At 39.1% G+C, this 27,483-nt stretch overlaps 1 protein-coding gene across 2 annotated transcripts; it reads left to right on the top strand.

The window, feature by feature from the left end:
• The first annotated feature begins 293 nt into the window (after positions 1-293).
• On the top strand, positions 294-27,035 carry OGA (O-GlcNAcase). 2 transcript variants are annotated; one of them, XM_058543815.1, is made up of 16 exons: positions 294-580; positions 3,958-4,009; positions 4,705-4,802; positions 6,828-6,958; positions 8,356-8,527; positions 9,721-9,819; positions 10,798-11,082; positions 12,786-12,944; positions 14,144-14,757; positions 15,162-15,336; positions 18,515-18,600; positions 19,576-19,680; positions 20,636-20,721; positions 21,254-21,446; positions 23,481-23,640; positions 24,884-27,035. In XM_058543815.1, the coding sequence occupies exons 1-16, from the start codon at positions 382-384 to the stop codon at positions 25,018-25,020; spliced, it is 2,751 nt and encodes a 916-aa protein (XP_058399798.1). In that variant the 5' UTR covers positions 294-381; the 3' UTR covers positions 25,021-27,035. The 2 variants fall into 2 exon arrangements, with proteins under 2 accessions (XP_058399798.1, XP_058399799.1); XM_058543816.1 differs by lacking the exon at positions 10,798-11,082.
• The last annotated feature ends 448 nt before the right edge of the window (positions 27,036-27,483 follow it).

The following is a 27,483-nucleotide window of genomic DNA, read 5'->3' as shown; positions in this document are numbered from 1 at the left end:
CAGAGGAGACGTAGGGGCTTTGGGAGGAAGCTGCGGAAAAACTGATTATTGGAAGGGCCAGGGAGGCTAACGGAGAACAGGAAAAGGGGCCCTGGCCATCTGCCTCCAGGGAACGAGAGGCCTCGCTTTCCGCTTAGGCTTCCGGCTCCCCCGCTTAGGTTGTGGCAGCGGCTGACAAAGGGCTCTCGCCGGTGCCGCCGCCCTTCTCATCCGGGCATTCGGGTCCCTGTGGAGAGGGTGGGGGAAGGGCAGAGAGGGAGGGGAAGGAGCAGGAGGGGTGCGCGCTTGGAGCCGAGGTCCTCTCCAGGGCTCCGGGCCGGCAGCCCAACGGACGGAGGCGGAGAAGGACCCACAGAGGTGGCGGCAGCCGGGAGCAGGAGGATGGTGCAGAAGGAGAGCCAGGCGGCGCTGGAGGAGCGGGAGAGCGAGCTCAACTCCAACCCGGCCGCCTCCGCGGGGGCATCTTTGGAGCCTCCGGCAGCTCCGGCCCCCGGAGAAGACAACCCAACCGGGGCCGGGGGAGCAGCGGTGGCCGGGGCAGCAGGAGGGGCTCGGAGGTTCCTATGTGGCGTGGTGGAAGGTGAGCGCTTTGGCGCGGGCTAAGGAAGAGCGTCCTCCCTCTCGCCCCAGTATTAACATTCTTTGCTCGTGGCGGGGGAAAGGGAGGGAGGTGGCGGCGGTGCTTTAGGGGGTTCTAAAAGGGTGGCGAACTCCCTTGGGTCTGAAATTTGACCTTGCTAAAATGAGGAGAGAGGCGGGACGGTGGGCAAGTCTCCCCTCACGTTCTTAAACGGTGTCGAATTCCTTTCTGGCTATTAACAAGCCTGACCCCACCCGCCTTGGGCTTTGAGCCAGACATGCTCCTGCGGAGGCGGTGGTAAGGAGCCAGTGTTAGGCTCTGCGTTATACATCTTTGTACCTTGGGATCGTATTCCCTAGGGTGGTCTGTGTTCAAATGGAAAAATGTGTATAGTGCTGCTGTCTCCACCCTTTGGGAAAAAAATCAACGCACACAGATGTGCTCGTTGTAGTCCTGGAGTGAAAAAGAAGCACAGTTGGTCTATAGTTTTCCAAATGGGCTCTTTGCTTAGAGTTTCTTTGCTGGCTAGGGCCCACCCCCCACCCTTTGAAGATTCATTGGCAGCCTAGAAAATTGTCTTCTGCCAACTACTGTGCTTTGCCTCTGAGGAGTGAAGCTGTGGCTTTAATAGTATCTGCGATACGGAATTTTAATTTAGTGACTGCAGAAGAGATTTAAAAATGCCCTTCTCACCTTCTCCCTTCCCATTTCCATTTAAAAGGAATGATGGACTTCTTTCGTAGTTGGTGAAAATGACCAGAAGATATCACAGTTTATGAATATAATGGACAAATATTCGTCTGTGGATTCTATGGAAACGTGAATCAGTTATAGTATTACTCTTTCCTCGGGTACAGCATATATTTGAATTTTCTGAATATTTTGGCCGACCCAGGGTTTTCTAGCTGTCTACTTCATAATTATCCTTTTATATGTAATGATGTGCATAGGAGTAATACTGCATAAAAATTAGTTTTTATAAAAAACCAAAAAGGTATGGAAAAGGAAAGAAGGGTTGCGCTCTTGGATGAGAGCTTCATCTTTTCCAGTGTTGTCAGCGCGTATAGAGTATTCATTTGAGAGATGGGTGGTAGTTATGGTATCTTAGATAAAGTTTAATTGTAGGTGAGAAGAGATTAATTTACAGCTACAGTAAGGATTGAAACAGTTCAGCAAACTTAACTGTCTTACAGAATTGGGGGGAAGACAGAATGGAAAACTACTTATGTATTTGGAGTCAGGGTTTATGAAAACGTGATTGCTTTGTGTAATTTATCTGTTGATGTATTTATCAGTGCAGGGAGATTCTAGAAAAAGAATCTCTATTTTGTCATCAGAGATCCTGGGGTGGAGGTTGGGAAGGAGTGTTGGGGATATAGAAGTTTTAGAGCTAGACTAGAGTGAGTCTAAGGAAACTTGCCTGTCCATTATGCCTTTCATAATTATGGAGAAAAGCTGGTTGTGGTTTAAATAAGTTGGTTTATTTTTCAGAATAGTATTAAAAGGGAACTGCTCTTAGAGAACTAAGTTGTCTCTTATCTGTTGTCCCTCCTCCCTCCCATTCCCTTATATTATTTTTTTTTTGGTGATTGAGCAGCAGATTTTTTTTTTTTTTTTTTTTTTTTTTTTACTTCTAAGTTGGCACCATTCCTAAAATGAACGAGGGTAAGGAAATACAGTAGATGTTGCCAGGATGCCTTTTTGTTTGTTTTCTTTTCCTCACAAACCTTTGTTGGTTTTAACTTACGTGTCACAGCACTGCTGTTTCTTTCTGGTGCCAATTAACCAAAACCATGGACCTGACTCTCAAAGAGCAAAGTTAGGGTTTCTGAAGATTAAAATGTTGAAGTTAGACCCTTAAAAAATGTTTCTTTTATTATATTGAAGCAGCTCTAAAGGGAGGTTTAATGCTTACTCCTTTAAGAGAAAAATGATAATGCCAAGTGTTGTAAGAAAGCTATAAAGCTATTAATATGATTTAATATTTTAAATCATCTATGAGAGGGTAACATTGAATGGTCAAGATTGAAAGTGCTACAGCTTCATACACTGGTATGTAATGAATTTTTCTTTGGTCTGTCAATGTCTTTGTGGTTCGGATTAACCGTAATGTATAGAGCTTGGAGCTTGATACGTTTCAGAAATTTCGGTTTTAGGTTCGTCCCTTAGGTAGACTCTGTGTGTGCGTAAAGAGCATTTTGTATTCAAAATGCAATTTTAACCATCTTCATGGTAGTCCTGAGAGGTTGTCCTTATCTCTTGCAGGTGATTAGACTGAGACAGGTGGAAAATAAAGGTTAGGCAAGCTGTAAAGTGTGATTAGCACGTCAGGGAGCTCCAAATACCAGTTTGATACTTATACCACTACTTAAATCATCAGTCTGCAGGTTTGTTTCCTGAATGTGCATTACTAGTGCTTTGCCCCCATCTAGGACACTCTGGAGCAAGTCACATTTTGAATTTTCAGTTGTCATATCTTCACTCTGGAATTGAGATTGCTTGAGTGTTTCCTGTTTGGCCAGTTCCACTGTTGAATTTGTTATGAATGTGTTTAAGGCATTTTTTTGGTTCTTTGTATTATATCAGGAACTTAAAAAAAAGTGATCATAAAAGTAGGTCAATTAGATTCTTTTCTGTTCTGTTCCTGATTTTTTTCCTGTCTTACTTGTTACCCCCCTCCCTCCTAAAAGCAGTTTAACTCCCCTCCTAGGTAGTAATTGTTATTAGCAGTTTTGGATTACTTTGCGCGTCTCTCATTATAAGATTGAGATAATCTTTTAAAAAGTTAGATTTAAATATATTTGGTCTTTTTTGGCAGTGAAAAGAGATGATGTTTAGCTGTTTTTATTTTTATTTATTTATTTTTTTGTAAGGAAGATTAGCCCTGAGCTAACATCTGTTGCCAGTCCTCCTCTTTTTGCTGAGGAAGATTGGCCGTGGGCTAACATCCTTACCCATCTTCCTCTACTTTATATGTGGGATGCCTGCCACAGCATGGCTTGGTAAGTGGTGGGTAGGTCTGCACCTGGGATCCGAACCTGCAAACCCCGGGCCACCAAAGTGGAGCGGGCGAACTTAACCACTGAGCCACTGGGCTCGCCCCCTGTTTAGCTGTTTTTAAATAACTTTATTGCATAAGTAATAAGTGTTCATGGTAGGAAAATCTGAAAATTTACCTAAGCAAAAAGGGAATAAAAATCACCTTATAATAACAGTACCGAAAGACACCTTAATGTTTTGCTGAGTATCTTTCAGATTTTGGTGTTTTGTGCATATTTTCTTTACAAAACGGATTGTATGTTTTGTAACCTTTTCTCAATAAACAGTTTACCACGTTTTGAAACTTGAAAATAATTTCATTCTTACTTTGAATCTAGGATTTTATGGAAGACCTTGGGTTATGGAACAGAGAAAAGAACTCTTTAGAAGGTAAATTTTTATTATATGAAGGAGAATCTTAAACTATTAACATTTCCTTTTTTTTGAAGAAATACTAACACTAAATAGGCCAGCTGCAGTTTGATGAGTTCTCAGTTGCAGAAGTTATTTTACCTTGGCCTTTGGATACCTCCTCTTCACCTAGGCCAGTGGTTTTCAAACTCTCCTGGAGAAGCTGAATAGGTTTTGGGCTTCACCTGCCTCACCCAGAGCTGTTGTGTTTTCACTTAAGACTGTTTAACATGTTGACATTGCTTGTAATATTTATTTTTTTCCCCCTTTGGTGAGGAAGGTTTGCTCTGAGCTAACATCTGTTGCCAATCTTCCTCTTTTTGCTTGAGAAGGATTAGCCCTGAGCTAACCTCTGTGCCAGTCTTCCTCTCTTTTTCATGTGGGTTGCTACCACAACAACATAGCTTGACCAGTGGTCTAGGTCTGCACCAAGGATCCAAACCTGTGAACCCGGGCCACCAAAGTGGAGCGCACTGGACTTAACCACTAAACCGTGGGGCCAACCTCCCTGATTTTTTACAATTCCAGTGGATTACAAAAAGATTAAAAGCTACTGCCCCAGAATGTATTTAGCTTTTTAAGAGATGGAGATGCTCCAAGAAAAAGAAGAAATTGAGATTTACAGCCTGTACATGTTGCCTGCTTATACATATGTAATTTTCTTTCCCCTTAAGGCTCCAGAAATGGGAATTAAACACATACTTGTATGCCCCCAAAGATGACTACAAACATAGAATGTTTTGGCGAGAGATGTATTCAGTGGAGGAAGCTGGTAATCTTTTTCTTTTTCATCCATGAATTCAGAATATGTGAAGAAAACAGCTATATTTTGAATGTAGTTGTATAAGAATTTTATTAAGTATTTCGTTTTCATTTTGTAGATAGTTTCTTTTTCTTATATCTGATAACTGAATTAGTGCAGATTGAAAGTGCAAACAATGCACAGTTATGGTGTGATTCACGGGTATGCTAGTCTGACTATACCTGTTCTGTGGTCATAAATTGTACTTTTTAACTTCTGCAGTGGTCTGAATAGTAGGCCACTGGACAAAGAAGTGCTGAAGCCTGGCTAGGCTTAGGGAAAGACAAGTGAGGCACCTGCCTTGGATGCAACTTTTTTGTATGTGTGAGAAAGATTATCCCTGAGCTAACATCTGTGCCAGTCTTCCTCCATTTTGTATATGGGCCACTGCCACAGCATGGCTGACGAGCAGTGTGTGGGTCCATGCCTGGGATCCGAACCCAGGAACCCTGGGCCACCAAAGTGGAGTGTGTGAACTTAACCACTAGCCACCGGGCTGGCTCCTGGATGCAAATTTTAAGGGACTCCAAAAAAATCAATAATCAAGATAAATAATATTTTATGCAGTTTTTTAAACCAAAATTAATGCAAAAAATTCATGAACAAAACACCAAAATTTTAAATCAGGACAGGATTGGTACTACTGATCCTTTTGCTTCAGGGTCAAGTATGGCTTGGTCTTGACCACTTGATTACTGTTTGTCGTCCTGTCTTTGTTGAAAATAAAAAAGACTTCACTAGTCCAGGCCTGTACTGAAGTGAAAAGCCATCAGAAACTATCCTTGCTACGTATGTTCTTATGTTGGGTCAGTTACATAAAATTCGTAAATAAGGTAGTACATCACAGAACCTCTTTGTAAATTAGACAAGTGGTGCTTTTCTTTGGGGACTTCAGGAAATGGGGAAACATTTTGGTACTTGGAATTAAATAGTATACACATGTAGCTAACAAGATGCTTGGTTAGAGAGCCCAGCCAAGGCACCGAACACAAAATTTTCTTATACTATGAAGAAGCAATTAAAACTTAGCCCATCTCCATTTAGTGTTGTTGTTTACTACTCTATATAATTTAAGTATGTCTTCAACTTAATTATTTTCTGGTGATTCTGGTAATGAACTTTAATGTGCTCAATAATCAAATAGTCAAATGACTATCTTGAGATACCACCGAAAGTTATTTAAAGATATATCCTGTGGTAGCAATAGTACTTAGGAAAATTATCTGTGACATTTTAAACACTTAAAATCTGTAGTGAATATTTTTCCTCTAGTTACAAAGATGAGGGGTCGGGATTGTTAAGACCATCACTTAACCTTGGTTTTTTTTTTTTTTTCATTTGGTGAGGAAGATCAGCCCTGAGCTAACATCCATGCCAATCCTCCTCTTTTTGCTGAGGAAGACTGGCCCTGAGCTAACATCCATGCCCATCTTCCTCCACTTTATGTGGGACACCGCCACGGCATGGCCTGACAAGTGGTGCGTCGGTGCACACCTGGGATCTGAACCCGGGCCGCCAGCAGTGGAGTGCACGCACTTAACCGCTACACCATGGGGCAGGCCTTAACTCTGCTTCTTAAGAAGGTGTTTTTCTTTTCTTCCAGATCATAAAGTACTTATGCATAGATTTTTTTATTTAGGAATTTCAGTTGTTTGGAGACAGCAAAAACAAAAAACATACCTCCCTATATATAGGAAGTAAAAATGGTTTATGTTCAGTAAGAGAATTGAGGATTAATTCAATATTTTTGAGAAATGGGACTGAAGGGAAGAGAATGCTGTATTGATTTTAGGGTGACATTAAATCACATCAGGTTTGAGCCATTTTGTATGGCCTATTGTCACATTGTACATGACAATTTTGTAAAATTTAAGTGACTTTTCCTTTCTTGACTCATTGTAAATTGGAGAAAATGACGTCTGATCTTCAGTTGAGTGGTGAAGGTTCTTTTAGTTTTCTGTGCTGCTTTCTAAAAACGTGGACTCTGTTCTTTAGAGCAACTTATGACTCTCATCTCTGCTGCACGGGAATATGAGATAGAGTTCATCTATGCTATCTCACCTGGATTGGATATTACCTTTTCTAACCCCAAGGAAGTATCTACATTGAAACGCAAACTGGACCAGGTAACTTCCTTACGTTTTTATTATTTTTTCCTGAATCAGTCCTTGAAACTAAAGGTTTTCTGTGTGGCTTTTATGATGTTAAAAGGAAACCAAATTCATACTTCTTTGTTTATATACAAATTTTTTACTTTAATGGTTTTGATAGAGGGATATTTTCTAAAGTGAGTGAAAGAGCTTTAGTGGAGGTACTAGTGCTTCTCAAACCGGTTTGCATAAGAACTACCTTAAAAGAATGTCTGGACTTGATGCTTAAAAGAATGCTAATAGGCTTCATTCCCAGAGATTCTTATACTGACTTGGGTTGGGGACTTATCTCAGAATCGGATTCTGAGATAAGTGGTTCAGAATCACATTTTGAGAAACTCTGTATACTTTTGGGTGCTTGACTGAATTTGTGACTGAGGTTATACAAACAGAGGGTTTTACCTGTTAGACATCAATTTCGTCAGTTACATGGACAATAGGTATAATTCAGTCTGGAAATAGTTTCCCCAGATGAGAAGAAAAACAGACTAGGTAAACATGTAAGCTGTTGGTGCACCTGATTGGAGTCTGAATTCTACTTAACACAAACACTGCACATCTTTTTTGGTAAAAAACAAGTTTGCTAATTTTTATATACATATATTTCTTTAGGCAAAGGTTTATATTATTGGTGGCATGAGAATGGCTGGTAAAAAAGTTAAGGTAGTTAAATTTCCATGAATAAGCTTTTAAGAGGTTATTTTTCAATTTGGTTAAATTCTACTACGTTGTTCTCTCTGATTCATTCCCTAGTTAGGTTTATGTGCAAATAGATTAATTAGGATCAATGGGTCTTTTGGGCCTAGAACAGGCCTGGGTTTTACATGTCTTGAATTTACTTATCGTTCATGTTTTTGTATTTTATTTTTTATTTTTTTTGCTGAGGAAGATTTGCCCTGAGCTGACATCCTGGTCTTCCTCTGTTTTTTAGTATGTGGGCTGCCAGCACAGCATGGCAGCTGACAGCGGTATAGGTCCATGCCTGGGAACCAAACCCCAGGCTGCTGAAGTGAAACGTGCTGAATGTAACTGCTAGGCCACTGGGGCTGGCCCTGTTTTTGTATTTTTCTGTTTTGTCTTCTATAATCAGCAGCCAAGGAGATAGAAGATTAGGCCACATTGAGGAAGGTTTGCTGGAACATGTTGGCATTTTGCATTCAAACCCAAATGAAAAATGGGTCCCAAACTGTCTAGATATAAAATGTAAAAACAATAGGTTTAGCTTTGAATGTTCTACGAAGGAAAATATTTGGCTTTTAAGTATAGCTAGTAAGTATATACTTTAATATTTGGAATCCTGAATTTTTTACTCTTAAAATAAACTGATAAAACTTGTTTTCAAGATGTTTCTCTTGTTTTTTTTCTTTTTCTAGGTTTCTCAGTTTGGGTGCAGGTCATTTGCCTTGCTTTTTGATGATATTGACCATAATATGTGTGCAGCAGACAAAGAGGTATTCAGTTCTTTTGCTCATGCCCAGGTCTCCATCACAAATGAAATTTATCAGTATCTAGGAGAGCCAGAAACTTTCCTCTTCTGTCCCACAGGTATTGTATATAATGGCTTTATATTTACCTTTTCTTCTTGAAATATATAACTTTGAAAGGACCATGTATGGACTTTATTATGTTGTCCCCTCTCCCTTTGGTATATAAAGATAGGAATTCTTTTTCTAGAAGACATTTCTCAAGATCTTAAATTGGAGAAATCTTAGGGACTAATAAATGACAAGTGAATAGGCGAAAGATTTTATGTATTTTTTAGTACTGGAAGTATGTGAACATTATATTTTCAGGATTAAAAGAGGGATAGTATTATCAAAATGAAAACTAGAAAAAAGCAAATTTACATTGCTTTTGACTTAGTCACTTCTCATTTCCTCGTACTTGTTCGTTTTTTCTGCCCATGCATATCTGTATTCTTTTCCTACTCCCACTCCCATCTGGTCTCTTAATTCCGGTAGTCAGCATAGACAGCTTAATCCTCACCACCTCCCCCCCCCCCGCCCCCTTCTTTTTCCTTTTCCTTTCCTGGTTTCTTCCTTGAAAATGTTTTAGTCTCTTTTGCTTGCCTCTCAAAATTCAGCTTATAAGAAATTTTCCCCAGACTTAACTTCTTGTTCAGGAAAACATAAATAAGCTAGTTCTACGAAATTTTACTGAATTTATTTAACTTTGTGTATTTGTCTTTAAGCGTATTGTGAGTCATGAACCTTATCTCAGTTGTCTGCTACTACATGATTACTCAAATAATGTTTAATAAGATTATACTGGAAATTACTTAATTCGCTGCAAATTATAACTTAGTTGCAGTTGAGTACTAATAGCCAGGGGCATAATGTTGCATTCTTTCTGTTAGGATATTATCAGTTCATTCTGTTTTGCCTCTGATTGTAACTGGTAAATGTAGGCAGTTCAGAATTATGTAGGAAACGCTAAAAATTATGATTATTTCTTTAGTAAACTTGCATTTCTAGTGACTGCAGGATCATAAGGATTGATATGTACTACTATTGGAGGAAGAATTATCAAATTTTATGAATTGATTCTCCTTTTTTTTAATGAATTGATTCTTAAATGAACTATCCACTTGAGTTTACTTCCTTTGGGGCATGACATGGAAGGTTTTTTATCATTTGGACAAAAAGAATTTAGAATTGGTAGACATTTTTATCCCCATTCAAAAACTCATGACCATTTCACTTCTGATTATTTTACTTAATTTTTCCCCCTACATTCAGAATATTGTGGCACTTTCTGTTATCCAAATGTGTCTCAGTCTCCTTATTTAAGGACTGTGGGTGAAAAGCTTCTACCTGGAATTGAGGTGCTTTGGACAGGTAAGTCTTTAAGATTTATGCAGTAAAACTTTAACTAGGACCTAGAGAAATTGGTTGTTCTGGTTAATTGGATACTTTTTAAAAACTGAGCATTAACCAGAAAATTTTGTTGTTAAAATTCTCTTTCTTTTACAAAGTATACATTCTTCACTTAGTATAAAAAACATCTTTGAGGATTTTGCAGTGAATCTGAATATTAGTTACTGCTAAATAATAAAGCTATAGGAAACTGGTCTAAAGAGTATTGATCCCAGCCCTAGGAGACCGTTCTATTTTATAGAATGAAAGCTGTGTGCTAGATTAACAGCTAATAATCAACAAGCTGTATTAGCTTTTATTCTAAGAATTAAGGGCATAAACCTTCCCAGAGTTTAGGTTAATTGGCATTTGTCTAATTGAGGATATACTGTATTATAATGGAAAAAGAAATTGTTTACATGAAAATTTGTTTCTTATTAACATATCAGTTTGAGGAAGCTTGTCCAAACCTTAAATATTCATACCTTTTGCTTACTGAGTCTGTTTCTAGAAATCTGATCTGAGGAAATATTGTGGGAGGGTGACATAAAACTGAGTGAAAAGACATGTTGCTGTGTTATTTAAAAATAAAATTGTGGGGCCGGCCTGGTGGCTTAGTGGTTAAGGTCGCACGCTCTGTTTCAGTGGCCCGGGGTTCATAGGTTTGGATCCCGGGCGCGGATCTACGCACCGCTTATCAAGCCACACTGTGGCAGGTGTCCCACATGTAAAGTGGAGGAAGATGGGTGCGGATGTTAGCCCAGGGCAAATCTTCCTCAGCAAAAAGAGGAGGATTGGCAACAAATGTTAGCTCAGGGCTAATCTTCCTCATAAGAAAAAACAAAAAAATTTTTGGGAAGTATACATATAACAAGGAAAATACAATAAAAAATTGTATGCAGTATGTTTTGAAGAACCACGTGTGAGGGTCTTTTAACAAATGGTGATCATTATTTCTAGGTCCCAAAGTTGTTTCTAAAGAAATTCCAGTAGAGTCCATTGAAGAGGTTTCTAAGATTATTAAGAGAGCTCCAGTAATCTGGGATAATATTCATGCTAATGATTATGATCAGAAGAGACTGTTTTTGGGCCCATACAAAGGAAGATCCACAGAACTCATCCCACGGTTAAAAGGAGTCCTGACTAATCCAAATTGTGAATTTGAAGCCAACTATGTTGCTATCCACACCCTTGCTACCTGGTACAAATCAAACATGAATGGAGTGAGAAAAGATGTAGTGATGAGTAAGTAGACTACTTAATCCTTCCCCTTGCAGGGGAACTGGGGTTAACTAGAGCCATTGGCAAGTACATATTCTTTTGTCATCACAATTGAAGAGGTTTTTTTTAAGATGTGTTGTTTAGTCCTATGAATGAGATATGTGTATGATAGAAGAAGGGCTGAGTGGCTTTGGACACGTTACTTAATAACCTCTTGGCCTCGGTTCTTTGTTTTTAAAATGTGATTTAGCCTTTGAAGTCTAAGTAGTAGACAAGGTAGTCTTTTAGTGTTCCCGTTATCCCTAGAATTATTCTGATTTCATTTATGTTTTCAGGTGATTTTATTAAGTGGGAGATATTTTAGATGACTAAATATTCTTATCTCAGTTACTTCATATATCATTTAGATTCAGCTTACATTTGTGGAACATATTCTCATTTTAGACATTGGCTTACTAATTTTTTATTTACAAAAGATTACTAATTTAGTTCTAAGTAAGAGAATGCTAGCTAGTTGTTCATTCATTAACATTTAAACACCTACTGTGTGGCAAATGCATCTTCCTGGGCACTAAAGATGCAAAGAATAATGCAGACCCTACTTTTGAAGAACATAGTCTGGTGTTAGATAAAGGATATAGACAACTATACTATAGTATAAGTGCTGAGATAGTTATCTCCAAAGTGCTGTGGGAAAACAGAGGAGGAGTGGTTACTTCTGCTAAGCAAAAGTGGTAGTGAGAAATGATAGAGGAGGGGATACTTAACTGGATCAAAGTATGAATAAAGTTTGCTGGGCATTAAAGAGTTGGTAGGCTGGAGGTGAAAACAGTGGACACTGACAATTTGAAGTTACCTGAATTTTGGCCCATTTGGGAATATTAAAATGTCACATTATGACACTTGCTGGTATGTAGTTGTATAATTGTGTTCTGTTTCACTTCTGTATCCCTACTTCAGATTCTGTTTATTGAATTATTGCCTCCCTTTAAGGCTCAGTCATTGTCACCCACCTCTCCCCAATAAAAAACACAAAATTCAGGCTATAATCTCAATCCCCTCTGTATACATAGTGCTTAGCTCCTACCTCTTTTAAGGCAGAGCATGAAACACATTAAGGAGTAATAGACAATAGCCAAACTGGGCCGTGTGCAGGTAAGTAAGAAGGAAAGCTAAGAATAGAGGGTTTTGAATACCAAGCCAGAGAGTTCAGACTTCATTTTCTCTACCAGTATCCTGGTTCAGAGCTTCATTATATGGTGGTTATCTATGCTCATATGTGGGCTCTATATTGATTTTCTCTTCCCCCCTCAATGCGTTTATTAATTTGCCCATTATTTTTTCATAATTATGCTCATTAAGTTATAAGCCCCTGAAGGGTAGGGAATGTGTTCATTATGGAAAGCATCGTGCATTTAACCTTGCATTCCCAGTAATTGGTACTCAGTGGACATTTATGAATGACTTTTCCAGTGATTCTAAAATTAGTGTTTTTTATTTCAATTGGGAATTTTACATTTAGCAGCACATTTAGATGACCGTTCTAGGTGAAATGGTGCAATGAAGGGTCTTGGTCTTGTTGCGTTTTTATGTTTAAAGTTTGTTCTTGTTCCGGTACTTTGCTTCTCTGGTTGTACTGTAACAACTAGTGTTTTGCATTTGTCCCTGTGACTTGTCAGGAGGCTTTTGTAATCAAAACTGTTTTTTGTGCTATTTCTCTTTTGCAGCTGACAGTGAAGACAGTACTGTATCTATCCAGATAAAGTTAGAAAATGAAGGCAGTGATGAAGATATTGAAACTGATGTACTCTATAGTCCACAGACGGCTCTAAAGTTAGCTTTAACAGAATGGTTGCAGGAGTTTGGCGTGCCTCATCAGTACAGCAGTGAGTTTGGCCATTCTTTGTAAGGGGATTGCATCACATGCTTGAGTCATAAAGAACATTTGTGATGTGCCTTACCATAGGCCCACCAAGCAAAATGAAATTTAGGAATCCAGAGAATAGGGTTTTTTTTGGGGTGGGGGGCCGGGGCGGGGGAGGATCAGCTCTGAGCTAACATCCATGCTAATCCTCCTCTTTTTGCTGAGGAAGACCAGCCCTGAGCTAACATCTATTGCCAATCCTCCTCCTTTTTTTTCCCCTGTTCTCCCCAAAGCCCCGGTAGATAGTTGTATGTCATAGTTACACATTCTTCTAGTTGCTGTATGTGGGACGCCGCCTCAGCATGGCTGGACAAGCGGTGCGTCGGTGCGTGCCCAGGCTCTGAACCCCGGGCCGCCAGTAGCGGAGTGCGAGCACTTAATCATTAAGCCATGGGGCCAGCCCCAAGAATAGGGTTTTTAGAATCTTACTTTTGGGGCTGGCCCCGTGGCTTAGCAGTTAAGTGTGCATGCTCCGCTGCTGGCGGCCTGGGTTCGGATCTCGGGCGGGCACCGACGCACTGCTTCTCCGGCCATGCTGAGGCCGCGTCCCACATAACAGCAACTAGAAGGATGTGCAGCTATGACATACAACTGTCTACTGGGGCTTTGGGGGAAAATAAATAAATAAAATAAAAATAAAATCTTACTTTTGGTCTTAAATAGTTTTTTCTTGATGGAATGCTAATTTGTTCTAAAAATACTTTTTTTTTTTTTTTTTGGTGAGGAAGATTGGCCCTGAACTAACATCTGTGCCAGTATTCCTCTATTTTGTATATGGGATGCTGCCGCAGCGCGGTTTGATAAGTGGTGTGTAGGTCCGTGCCCGGGATCTGAACCTGCAAGCCCCGGGCCACTGAAATGGCGTGTGCAAACTTAACCATTATGCCACCAAAAAAAAAAATACCTTATTTGACATAAGTGTTTTTAAATGCAAACCTTCAAAAGAGATGATAATAATAGACGTTGGGCATGTTTACAGACGTTGATCAGTTGTTTCTTCCCTCTTGTCTCCCCACCTCCCCAGTAGTTTAGAGAAATTGTACTTTTCTCAGGGCTCAAATTATTTGGAATCTCAAATTGAGGTTCTACTTTCAGATATAAGAAGAAGAAAATATTTCTCTAATTTGTTCTAATTCTGATTATCTTTGTGGCAATTTGTAGGTAGGCAAGTTGCACACAGTGGAGCTAAAGCAAGCGTAGTTGATGGGACACCCTTAGTTGCAGCACCCTCTTTAAATGCTACAACTGTGGTTACAACAGTTTACCAGGAGCCCATTATGAGCCAGGGAGCAGCCTTGAGTGGTGAGCCTACAGCTCTGACCAAGGAAGAAGAAAAGAAACAGCCAGATGAGGAACCCATGGACATGGTAGTGGAAAAACAAGAAGAAACAGACCACAAGAATGACAATCAAATACTAACTGAAATTGTCGAAGCTAAAATGGCAGAAGAATTGAAACCAATGGACACTGATAAAGAGAGCATAGCTGAATCAAAATCCCCAGAGATGTCTATGCAGGAAGATTGTATTAGTGATGTTGCCCCTATGCAGACTGATGAACAGACAAACAAGGAGCAGTTTGTGCCAGGTCCAAATGAAAAGCCTTTGTATACTGCAGAACCAGTGACTCTGGAGGATTTGCAGTTACTTGCTGACCTATTCTACCTTCCTTATGAGCATGGACCCAAAGGCGCACAAATGTTACGGGAGTTCCAGTGGCTTCGAGCAAATAGTAGTGTTGTCAGTGTCAATTGCAAAGGAAAAGACTCTGAGAAAGTGAGTATGCCTAATTTACCTGCTTCTCTAGCCTGGATGGATCCCAATGCTGATGATACAGAGGAGGTCTTAAATGAGTACACTGGTAACTGGCAGACAGACAATAGACCATATGTTAGAATATGTTCTGTAAAGTGGATGTGACTCTCCTGAATCTGGTACATACAGTTCCACGCTTTGGCCTTATAGATAGGAGTGAAAGAAAGTCCAGGTTGATTACTTGGAATGTTTGTCAGTTTGAGGGAGAGACAAACTTTTATTGCTTGTCTACGGAGTTTCAGCCCAGGGATTCGTTAATGTTTAGGATAAATTGTAGGTACCTTATAAACAACTTAGTTTATAACTGTTGTAGATTATTTTGTTAAGCTTGCAGTTTTTTGAGTCTTTTTATTAATCTTCAACAGATTGAAGAATGGCGGTCACGAGCAGCCAAGTTTGAAGAGATGTGCGGACTAGTGATGGGAATGTTCACTCGGCTCTCCAATTGTGCCAACAGGACAATCCTTTATGACATGTACTCCTATGTTTGGGATATCAAGAGTATAATGTCTATGGTGAAGTCTTTTGTACAGTGGTTAGGTAGGTGTACCAGGAATAATCTCTTCTCAGATATATTGTCCTTCAAAAAAAAAAAAAAAAGATTATCCCACAGGGAGAAAAACATTTAGGGAATTGATGAATTTCCAACTCTGTTTAAATTCTTTGCCTAGATTTCTTTCAAAGGTATAGCCATTGTTGCAGAGTTGAGTTGCAAGTCTCAGTAAATACATCGAGCATATTGATTTTTCTCCCTTGGGCTAATTCAGCATAAATATCTTGAAAATGTATTAGAAAGTACTGACTTTAACTTGCTCTGACTGAATGCTTCCTGGATGGAACCCTGTATACCACTTTTATCTGATTTGGAGATGAGACACTATGAATTGTGACTCAGTAAGCTCTCTGCTGCTTGCTGTGTTTTGATAACATTAATACTATGTTTAACAGAACAATTGCTGAAATGACTTAAGGGGCCTGGCAAGAGGAAGCCATCCTCCCAGCCCTGTGCGCATGCGAGCTTTAGTGGTAGGCTATTCTGGTGCTACTTGGTATTACTTCACATGGCTTTTTCTTTATTCCTCTACCAAGTAATTGGTTTTAGCAGGGGATGGAAATTGCAGTCCCCTAAAAACTCTCTGCTTCATTAGATGGACTTCTGTGTGTCTCCTTTCAAAACAACGATTTTTTGGAAATTCTCAAACTTGGTAAAAAGCACCAGCATGGCCAAGTTTCTTCAGGGACCTCATTTTGTTTTCAGGTTTTCAATCCAGCTATAAGGAATATGTAATGGACTGACTGACAGCACACAGCAGGCAGCAAGGCTAACTGACACGTCATAGTTTTCATAGTAGTCACAAATACTATGATGGGTTATGTGGTCTTGGTTGTGAAATAGATGTGAGAAACACTGTGAGCTTAGATTAACTGAGGAGTTGTAGCAATGAGATTTCTCACTTTCTGCCTATATATTTTTAGACTCAAATACTAAAAAATAATCATTTTCCTGTGATACAACTAATGAGCAGTTAAACAATTTCTGATTGTTAATTTGAAAATGTAGAACTTTGGGTTCTTGTATATGTAGTAACAACAGGTAGAAGAGAGAATTTTGACCTCTTGTTAAAAGGCTCCAAGATAACTCTTGTTTGATGGAGGTCTGCCCTTAGGCTCGGGAATAAAATCTATATTTGTTGTTGGATGACAGCATTTGCCTTCCAGGCTTCTGGCCAGGGGGTTATAATTCATCCTTATAGGGATTTAAATCTTAAGTTTCCAAGCTGAAGTCTGGATTATTGAGCTTGATCAAGTATCACTTAAAACATTTGATATTCAGCTTTTAATTCAAGAATTATTAAAAATTAAATTCTTGATTATATACAGTATTGTTCCTTTTTCCTCTCTGTACTGTGCAATTATGGGGGGCAGCTTTCCCAAATTGTATAGACACCTGTTATACAATCTCAAGGTCAGAGCATTTTAGAAGTATTAAATAATCATCTTGGCATCCACATAGCTTTACAAAAAGCTCACGACAAGGAGAGTCTTTTCATGGTTCTATAGTAATTTCAGGGAGTTATTGATGAGAACCCTTGTTTTTTTTCCTCTGCTCTCCAGTCCAGCTGGCATTCAGTCCTTTAAAGAATGTGGCTATGCAGTACTTTTGATTACTAATGACTTCTATTATCTTCTTCCCCATTGTGTACAGATGGGAGAATCTTCAGCACAAGTGTCTACTACTATTGGATGGACAGCGGCAGATGTTCACAGCGCGTCATGATTAATTAGTTTAAATTGAAAGGTTCTATCTGTGAGGTAGCTCAGGTAGATTTAAGGGCAATAGGCATGAACTGAAGTCACGTTTGCGCAGCGACTGAGGCATTAACCATGTTTTCATTTACACAGCTCTTCGTACATGCAGCTTTTTATTGTGTAGTTGAAAGTGCTAGTTACGTTGTAGTCTCAAAGTAGGGGGTAGGGGAAATTGGCTGATCTTAAAATTTGAGAGGTATGGTTTTTTCCTGCAGTGTAAATTTACACTGAGCTGTGGAATGGGGCAGGTTCTCTTCGTAGCCTAAATTTTGACCCTATTTCCTGTTTATTTTATGAATATTACATTATATATTTTTTTCAAAGTACCCCTACCCCTAAAAAATGACAAACCTGGATATAATCTCTTAATGGGCCTGAATTATCAACAAAAAAAATTGGTTTGCTTTGGGACTGTCTGACTAGCACACTATATATATCTTGTACTGATGAGACTGTTAACTTGAACAGGAGGTAGAATGCTGTCTTCAAATGGAAAAGAACTATATTGCGCTGCTTTATCTTGTCAGAAGACTAGGCAGATGATTTTGATTTGGCCTCCAAATATTTGCCTTTATCTCTTATTGTTAACTGCGTTTATTGCTTATGAAGTTGGTTAGTGGTAACACTAATGCTGGCTTTTAGACCTCAAAGCGTGCCACTCCATGCATGTGTTCAGTGTACTGCTGAGATTATAATGGTCAATCAGAGGAGCAAAATACTGTCATACTTGTAAGAAAAGTATGTCTTAGCTCTGGACAAATCAAGAGCATCAATTGGCTCTCCTTATTTCTCAGAATCTGTCAGACTGGTATTATTAATAGCCAAGTCTGAATTTAGATTGTCCTTGTCAGAAAAAAAAACAAAGTTCTCATTGTGTTTTTGTTGTCAGCTTATTGAACAATTTCTATTTCTTCTGCTGATCTTAGTTTTCTGACAAGATTAACCCTCCCCCCCCTTCCCTTTCCTTTACCCTTCCTCAAAATGTAAAATGTGACTTCAGACAGGTTTAGTCCCTTCATGGGCTGTGATAATAAAATGTCTCATTTTCTATCTCATTCATTTCACTTTATAGTTACTGTAATTTCACTACAGAACAAGCAGCTGACTTGATTTTTATCTAGGGAATATATAAACCTGACTCAGAACACTTGAGATTTACTTTCCTTCCAATAATTAAAGAAAGGATAGAATTCTTAACAGTGATTATTCATTAATCAGAGGAAAGAACATTAGTATTGAAATTCCATTATGAATTTTAAAAGATTATTATCACAGCCTTGTCCTGAAACCCTGGATTATTATTGTTAGAGAGCTATTTCCACAAAGTGTTTGTTAGTTTGTTGGACGTTTGAGACCCCAGGAAATCCCCTTTCTCGTAACGTTCTCCGCTTGGATCTGATCTCAACAGGGTGTCGTAGTCATTCTTCAGCACAGTTCTTAATTGGAGACCAAGAACCCTGGGCCTTTAGAGGTGGTCTAGCAGGAGAGTTCCAGGTATCAATATGAATTCACAACTGAATTGACATTTTCTTTGTTTTATGAGAAACCTTATGTTGCGCATCAGATGGCTGGAAGGATTGGTCTGCCGAAGGCTTTCTAGTCCCAAATTCAATTTAGTTAACATAGCTGGATTTTAAATCAAATTTTCCTCCTCTTTCACAGTAATTTCTGAAGGAGATGCTGCCAATTCCCCCCGCGCCTGCGAAGCGCAGCGGCTCTAGGTATACACTTCACATTGTTTCTTTGCAGGTCGCACAGCATTTTAATCTGCGCCCGCAATGCACAATGCGCGCATGCTTGTCTGCCAGTGGAAACTCCATGAGCAAAAAGAATGAATAATTATGCAAGTGAATGGTGAAGGGGCTTTTGGGTATTTTCCTAATTATTTTATAAATAAAACTTCTACTTGAAAAAACAGTCCATTAGTGAAAATTTGAACAAAATATGAAGCATTTTTTGGTGTTATAATTTGTTCATGGACTTTTCAGGTGCTCTACTTTTCTCCCCCCAACAGGTGCTCTGCTGCGCACAGCAAACTGAAGCGCATTGCTTTGGGGATAAAGCTTCTCCTGGACAGATAACCCTCTTCAGACCAAACCTCTCCTCCTGACATTCTGTTCTGCCATCTTTTAGTAGAGAGATGGTCTATATAAGACTGGTTTAAAAAAAGTAGATTTGTCATAATTGAAATAGATTTTTTTTTTTTTTTTTTTTTTTTTTACTATAAATTTAAATCCCCATTAATATGCCACTAAATCTATGTAAGTCAGTTTGGGTAATTTCTATTCAGAGGCACTCCCCTCCCCCAGCAAAGAGGTGTTTATATTAGTAAAGCATAGTACACCCCTCTTCTTTAGGTTTGCCTGCAGTAGCCAGTTAATGTTAAGTTGGTAATCTGCAGTGCACACCATTTAAAGAAATAGATATCTTCCCAACACTAATCCATTTCCTTTTTTTTTCTTCCCACAGCGTTTGCTGCCAATTGATGGGGCAAATGATCTCTTTTTTCAACCACCCCCACTGACTCCTACCTCCAAAGTTTATACTATCAGACCATATTTTCCTAAAGATGAGGTAATTGTCTGTCTACCTACCAACTTGGTGTATGGTTACGGTGCACACTTACCACTTTCCTTTGACCTCTTTAGTTAAAAGAATCAGTTCCATGTCTTAAAATAAAAACTTTAGATGGAGGAAATTAACTAAAACATTGAACACAAGAGCGGGGGATATTTAAAGAAAAACCTAAGGGGTTTAGACTCATCTCGTGCTAAGTCCTTTAATTCCTCCCTTTAAAAAATCAGATGAAATGTATTCAGAGTTGGAATTACTAGTCATTGTGTCTAAATGATATATTGTCCTTGACTGATTTTCTCCAATATGTTAATATTTTGTAATTTTTAGTTGTGAAGTGCCTATAGGCTGTTGACAGGTACAGAAAAAAGCAACCCTGTTTAAAGACAATAACGTTTAAAACATTTTGAATGTATAGAAAATAGAGACTCAACCTCATAGTTTGCTGGATTTTGAATCCGCTACTCACTGCCTAAAACTATCCCCTGCAAAGCAATTCTCAGTGTTTACTATAACCATGCTGTTTTCTCCTGGTTTTACAAATATGACTCGATGAATAAATCTTTTTTTTTTTTTTTAAGGGGGAAGACATTTTTTTTTAATCCCCCCCCCCCCCCAGCCAAGCCCCAGTAGATAGTTGTATGTCATACAACTACACATCCTTCTAGTTGCTGTATGTGGGACGCGGCCTCAGCATGGCCAGAGAAGCAGTGCGTTGGTGCGCACCCGGGATCCGAACCCGGGCCGCCAGTAGCGGAGCGCGCGCACTTAACCGCTAAGCCAGGGGCCGGCCCTGAATAAATCTTTATTTAACAAAGCAGAGGTGATATTTATGATAGGCCAGGCATTTTGTTACTCCCTCTCTTAGAAGTCCAGTCTGACTTATGAGTCATGTTATTGTTAAATTCTGTTGCCATTTTTCTTGATGTCCTGTTTAACTAGATTATATTTTCAGGCTTCCGTGTACAAGATTTGCAGAGAAATGTATGACGATGGAGTGGGTTTACCTTTTCAAAGTCAGCCTGACCTTATTGGAGACAAGTATGTGATGAAGCATTTGGATTTGTTGGATTTGGGAGTAGACATTTCATAGCCAGGTTTATCAGGTTGAGGGGAGGTGATGACTGGAAATACAGTTTTTTAGAAATCCCACTTTATCTTTATTGTTGAGGAAGATTTGCCTTGAGCTAACATTTGTTGCGAGTCTTCCTCTTTTTTTTGCATGAGGAAGACTAGTCCTGAGCTAAGGTCTGTGCCAGTCTTCCTCTATTTTGTATGTGGTTCGCCACCACAGCATGGCTGATGAGTGATGTAGCTCCGTGCCTGGGATCTGAACCTGGGCCGCCAAAGTGCAGTGCACTGAACTTAACCACTAGGCCGTAGGGCCAGCCCTCCACTTTGGTTTTAATAAAATCTTGAATATTAATATGTGTGTGTGTATTTTTAGTTTTTTATTACACCTATGTAGTTTTCATAGGTTGTCATTCAAGTGCATTGGTCCTTACATCACTGAAGTCTGAAGTTTTGTGTTAGTCACTTATAAACTCATTCTGGCCTCTTTTCTTCTGAGCAGGTTAGTAGGAGGGCTGCTTTCCCTCAGCCTGGATTACTGCTTTGTGCTAGAAGATGAAGATGGCATATGTGGATATGCCCTGGGCACTGTAGATGTGACCCCCTTCATTAAAAAATGTAAAATTTCCTGGATTCCCTTCATGCAGGAGAAGTATACCAAGCCAAATGGTGACAAAGAACTCTCTGAGGCTGAGGTAATATATATGTTTAGAATTATACTATGGAATTTTTTTAAATAAAGTACTTATTAAAATAAAAAAGTAAGCAGATACATTATGAAATCTCACTGCTTTCTTTCTTTCTTCTTTTTTTTCTTTTTTTTTTGTGAGGAAGATCAGCCCTGAGCTCACATCCATGCCAATCCTCCTCTTTTTGCTGAGGAAAACTGGCCCTGAGCTAACATCTATTGCCAATCCTCCTCCTTTTTTTTTTTCCCTTTTTCTCCCCAAAGCCCCAGTAGATAGTTGTATGTCATAGTTGCACATCCTTCTAGTTGCTGTATGTAGGACGCTGCCTCAGCATGGCTGGACAAGCGGTGCGTCGGTGCATGCGCGCTTAACCGCTAAGCCACAGGGCAGGCCCCCCTCAGTGCTTTCTAAATTTCTTACAGAAAAGAATTCTTAGGGCTTATTCTTTTTTGTTTGTTTGTTTTTTGGGTTCTGGTTTTTTTGGTGTCCCTGGATGGGCATGAGTTAGGGCTTATTCTTAGCATGACATTTTCCAGTGTTCCCTCAGTGTTAGGACAATTTTTGATTTGGAAGCCTTGTTTTAATACTCCTTAAGTAAAAACACAATTGAGACAATTAACTTTTTTTTTCCCCTCCCTATTGTGAAGCACCGAACTTAAGAGTGTTGTGGTCTTTTCTGTGGGTACTCAAGGCAATTTTAGGTAATTAAAATCTCTCATTTACTTGGTTGTCAGGAGGCTAACTTCCTTTCTCAGTAATGCGTTTCTCATTGTAATTAAAAAATAATAGAGGTGAGCCTCTCTGAGGGTCTGCTTTCTGATAGGAGAACTGCTTGTTATATGTCTGTCCTGTCCTGACTTCAGTGAATTTTTCCTCTAAAAAAGTGTCGTGCTCCACATTGGTTAGTTTATGATTATTTTGGTTTATACGTCGTCATACGCATTTTTAAAAATAATTCCTTCTTGAGGGTAATTTTTATGCTCAATAAATACTTTGAGATACAGTCATGCACCTCATAATGATGTTTTGGTCAATGACAGAAAACGTATACAATGATGATGATCTCATAAGAGTGGTACCGTATAGCCTAGGTGTGTAGTAGGCTATGCTGTCTAGGTTTGTGTAAGTATATTGTATGATGTTTGCACAACGACGAAATCACCTAACAACGCGTTTCTCAGAATGTATCCCTGTCGTTAAGTGATGCGTGACTATATGTATTTGGACTCTTATTTGTGACATTGTCTTTCTTCTTCCATGTTGCTCCTCTTCCCCTTTTCTGAAATTCTCTACCCCTCTCCCCACACCAGTGTACTCACATTATCTCTCTAGTTTATTACTCTTTTTTACCTTCTGCCCCTAGCCAGATGGTTGTGTAATAAGAGGCTGGTTTGGAGTGGCCTCACTTACTTGGGATTACATTGACACTGAGTGCAGCATGCTGGTGATTGAGCTGTTGATGTGTTGCTGTTCCGTATCTGACAGTTAAGTTTTCAGCATAGGAACATACTGTTTAAAAAATGACCAGTGTCTTTACGAACTTTTTTTTTAATTGTGGTAAAATATACATAACATAAAATTTACCATCTTATCATTTTTAAGTGTACGGTTCAGTAGTTTTAAGTACATTCACATTTTTGTGTAAGCAGTACAAACTTAGAAAAATTTTGTTTTGAATAATTTTAGATTTACGGAAGTTACAAAGGCAATACAGAGTTCCTGTATACCCCTCACCCATTTTCTACATTTGTCTAAGTCTAAGAAATGAAGTTTGGCACATTACTATAAACTCCACACTTCACTCATGTCCTTTTTCTGTTCCAGGATCCAATCCAGGATACAACATTACATTTAGAGAAACTGTTTTTAAAAGTGAAAACACTTCAGCTAGAATTTATAAGCTAATTAATTTTGTACGTGATAATTATATAGTGACTGAAAGAGTTACTAAATACTGCTTTCTTTTTCCTGTTGCTGCGTTCTGTAGTTGGGATATAGATATATAATGAGTGGTCAAGAGATTCTTTATAATTTTTACAGAAAATAATGTTGAGTTTCCATGAAGAGCAGGAAGTATTGCCAGAAACTTTCCTTGCCAACTTTCCTTCTCTGATAAAGATGGATATTCACAAGAAAGTAACTGACCCAAGTGTGGCCAAAAGCATGATGGCTTGCCTCCTGTCTTCACTGAAGGCTAATGGTGAGTACATATTTGTGGAGTTGCTGGTGTTCAGGCTAGGTGGGGGGCAGGACTAGATTTTAGGATAAAAAAGTAGAAGCGAATTACGGTGAATTTACATTCCCTTCCCCACCATTTATAGTTTGGCTTCTGAATTATTAGTGGTGCAAGAATTGCATGTATATTAATCATTGAAAAATGCTGCTCTTTTACACTGTGAATGTTTATTTTGAACCTCAATTAAATGAGAAGTGAACACATGAGGTTATATTTAGTTTGCCGGGAGACTCATAAATGATAGTTGAAAATCAAATGAACGTTGGGGAGAGACTTCATTTAGGAATACAGAGTCACTGATTTTTTTGAGTTTGTTATCTAAACTCAATCTTCAGAAATAATTTGCTTTTACATTAATGGTATGAAAACTTTTTTTGTAAAAGGCCAGATAGAAAGTATTCTAGGCTTTAAGGGTCACATACAGTTTCTGTTTCATATTCTTTTTTTAAACTATATTTTACAAATGTAAAAAACTATTTTTAGCCCTTGGGCAATACAAAAATGGGCAACTTGTTGAGCCCTCATTAGAGGGTTGTTGATCATGAGAATGCACTTATTGTTGCGTCTTTATATCATTTGAGTCAGTGGTGTCCCCTTTGTGGGATAATTTAAACAACTTTGAAAAAAGCATAATTTTCAGTGTTGTGCTTGGAACTGAATCACGCAGGGGTATGAGGTATGTCTTAGAACATACAATACATGTGTTATATTGGCTTGTGACATAGGCTGAAATAGGCTGTGCCCTGTGGGCCCCTCAAAGGTGCTTTATATTAAAACATTAAACAAAGGTATCCTTTGCCTTGAGGTTTCTTACAACCTCTTCCGCAAAAGATTTGTTTTCTGGGGCAGAGTTTTATTCATGGTTGAATTTTTTTAAATTGAGGTATATTTGACAATTAAGAACTGTGTATATTTAAGGTATACAATTTGATGATTTGAAATACATTGTGAAATAATCGCCATATTCAAACTGGTTAACATATCCATCATTTAAGATAGTTACCACTGCATTATTCAGTATTGATGAATATTAATATTCATTGAATAGAATATGAATTTCTAAAATTGTGGTATGAAATTTAGGGGCTGGTATAGACAAGCTCACTCTATGATCTGTTTGAAGTATATTAAAGATTAATCATAATTCATATCCATAATTCTACTAAGTAAGTGACATTTACATTTTGAATATTTGTTTTATTTCTAGGCTCCCGGGGGGCTTTCTGTGAAGTGAGACCAGATGATAAAAGAATTCTGGAATTTTACAGCAAGTTAGGCTGTTTTGAAATTGCAAAAATGGAAGGATTTCCAAAGGATGTGGTTATACTTGGTCGGAGCCTGTGATATTTGTTGGTGCCGTGAACTGTCCAAAAGTATCTTAACTGCACCTGGTGGGTGGTGGTTGGGGTCTTCATACAGTTCACCCTCTGGAGCGGCAACAAATCAGCCAATTGGGATTAGAAACAAAGAAGACTATGTACAACTCACCTATCACACTTTGAGACTACTCACTGGTTGGAAGAAGATAGTACTGCTGCACATCCTTTATGAAACAGATGTGGGCCTCCTTTTTGGGTCTTGGGTTAGGTGCCAAGACCTCTTACATGGGCTTATGGGGAGGGGGTCTTCAATAAATGTAGTCAGCACTGTTTTCTGCATCCAGTGTGGTTGCATTTCTCACCTAAGAGTAATCAAAATCATTTGTCATCCTCCGTGGCTTATTGAATGAAATGTCTCTCATTCTTTGGGGACATGGCAGAGATGAGAAAGAGGTAGTGAGTTTTAGAGGCTTCAGGGTAGAGATTCCAAGTGGGATGGTTGTGGCATAGTTTAAGCTGAATAATTGACTTCAGTTTGGGGCAGTTTTTCTGCCTTTTGTAAAGCCATGGCCAGTTGTCTCCTGTAGTGACCATTGGTTCAGGCATGTTGTGCTTTGTAGGGACAAATGTGCAGTTGTTTGTGTTAAAAGCCTAAAAATGACAAAGTTGTAAATTTTTTGTATATAAACTAGCTGTAACCTGACTATCCTTTGTGTTTACTGTTTTTGTAATTTTTTTTCCTTTTGAAAATGAAAGGTTGTGGTTCAAGATGGCACTTTGAATAATGTAAATCAGTGGAGGTGGATTTTCTTTACTTTGGTCTTTTTTTTTTTTAGAAGTTTTATTATTTTTAACGTGCCTCCCACCTAGGACTAGGCCAGGACCCTTTGGGTACGAGAGCCTAACTTCATAGGACTCAATCTGTTGCAAAGTGCAGTCACTTCTGGAAATTAACCTCAATGCAGGTCAGCATGTGAAATGTTAGTTTTGACATCTGTCAAGTAGGCTTCAGGGACTGATTGGTCCTGTTTGCCCTCAGATCAGTTGTCCTTGAATTTCAAGACCTGTTACTGCTGATTTTATTAAATCAGAGTCTTTAATTCTTGCATGTTCGTATCTAATTTTTAAAAGAAAAGAATGAGTACACTTTAACCAATGACTTACTGTTACCCTTTTTCCTTTAATCACAGATGCTGAAAGCTTCATGTATTTTAATTTAGATTTGGTGTTTTTAAGGGTTCTGAACATGAGGCTAGCCGGTCATCTCTGCAGGATTCATTTGTTCATCATGGCTGGCTGACTTCTCCATAGATCATAATAGTATTTTGTTACCTTGATCCTTGCAGTTTTGTATCAGCTGTTTTAACTTTGAGCTGGAGGTGGGGGTGGGGCAAGGAGAAGGAAACTTAAAACATTTTCTCTCACAGAGTTCCATCGGTGTGGGCTTTGAGAGAGTCTTGAAGCATTGTACCTAGTGGTACCTAGTGACTTTCAACCAAGGCTTAACGAGTGTGCACTGAATGGGTAAGATGGAGGGAAGGAAGGAGGCCTCATCATTTTCAGGACAAAAACCTTTAACTGATAGAAGAATATGGTATGTTGGAAAGCTGGAATCAAATTTGTGTTTTCAAGGGCTGAGGTGAAGGGAAGATCTCTGCAGGATATTGTTTAAAACAGCTTAATGTCATTTGATTTTCTCTTTACATTTTGTACACTAGTGGACAATTCTAGCCTTTTATCTGGAGAATTTCAGGGTCAACCTCCCATGGAATCAGGATTTTTAGCAAGTTTGCTTGTGACTTTATCTTGGCTTTTAATAATCACTTTAGCTGGTCTTCTGGTCACAGATACTAACTGATGTCCAGGCTATACCTTCATCACTCTAGGATTGTAAAGTGCTATGCTACCTTCTGGTTATGAATATTTATTAAGGTTGGAATGACATTCATTGATTGTTTAGATCACAGTTCAGTTCCTGTAGAAAACAACTGTAAATCTATCTGAAGACCATGCAAGAGGCAAAATAAAACTTGAAGTGAATGTGTGTGGTGGTGTACTGTGTAAACTTGCTTCCTGTTTCTGCCTCCTACCTTTTTTCCTGCCTTTCATGCCTCACATACAAGCAAGGATTCCTCCTTTTTTGTGTGTGAGGAAGGTCAGCCGTAAGCTAACATCCATGCCAGTCCTCCTCTCTCTGCTGAGGAAGACCGGCCCTGAGCTAACATCTATTGCCAGTCCTCCTCCTCGTTTTTCTCCCCAAAGCCCCAGTAGATAGTTGTATGTCATAGTTGCACATCCTTCTAGTTGCTGTATGTGGGACGCGGCCTCAGCATGGCCAGAGAAGTGGTGCGTCGGTGCGCGCTGGGGGTCCGATCCGTACCCGGGCGTACCCGGGCTGCCAGTAGCGGAGCGTGTGCACTTAACCGCTAAGTGGTGGGGCTGGCCCTAGGGACTGGATCTTGAAAGCAGCCCTTTCTCACTCCTATTT

Source organism: Diceros bicornis, chromosome 6 (assembly GCF_020826845.1).
Source record: "Diceros bicornis minor isolate mBicDic1 chromosome 6, mDicBic1.mat.cur, whole genome shotgun sequence".
Lineage (NCBI taxonomy): Eukaryota > Metazoa > Chordata > Mammalia > Perissodactyla > Rhinocerotidae > Diceros > Diceros bicornis.
The sequence above is the reverse complement of the archived record's forward strand: the minus strand, read 5'-3'. Positions and strand labels throughout refer to the sequence as shown.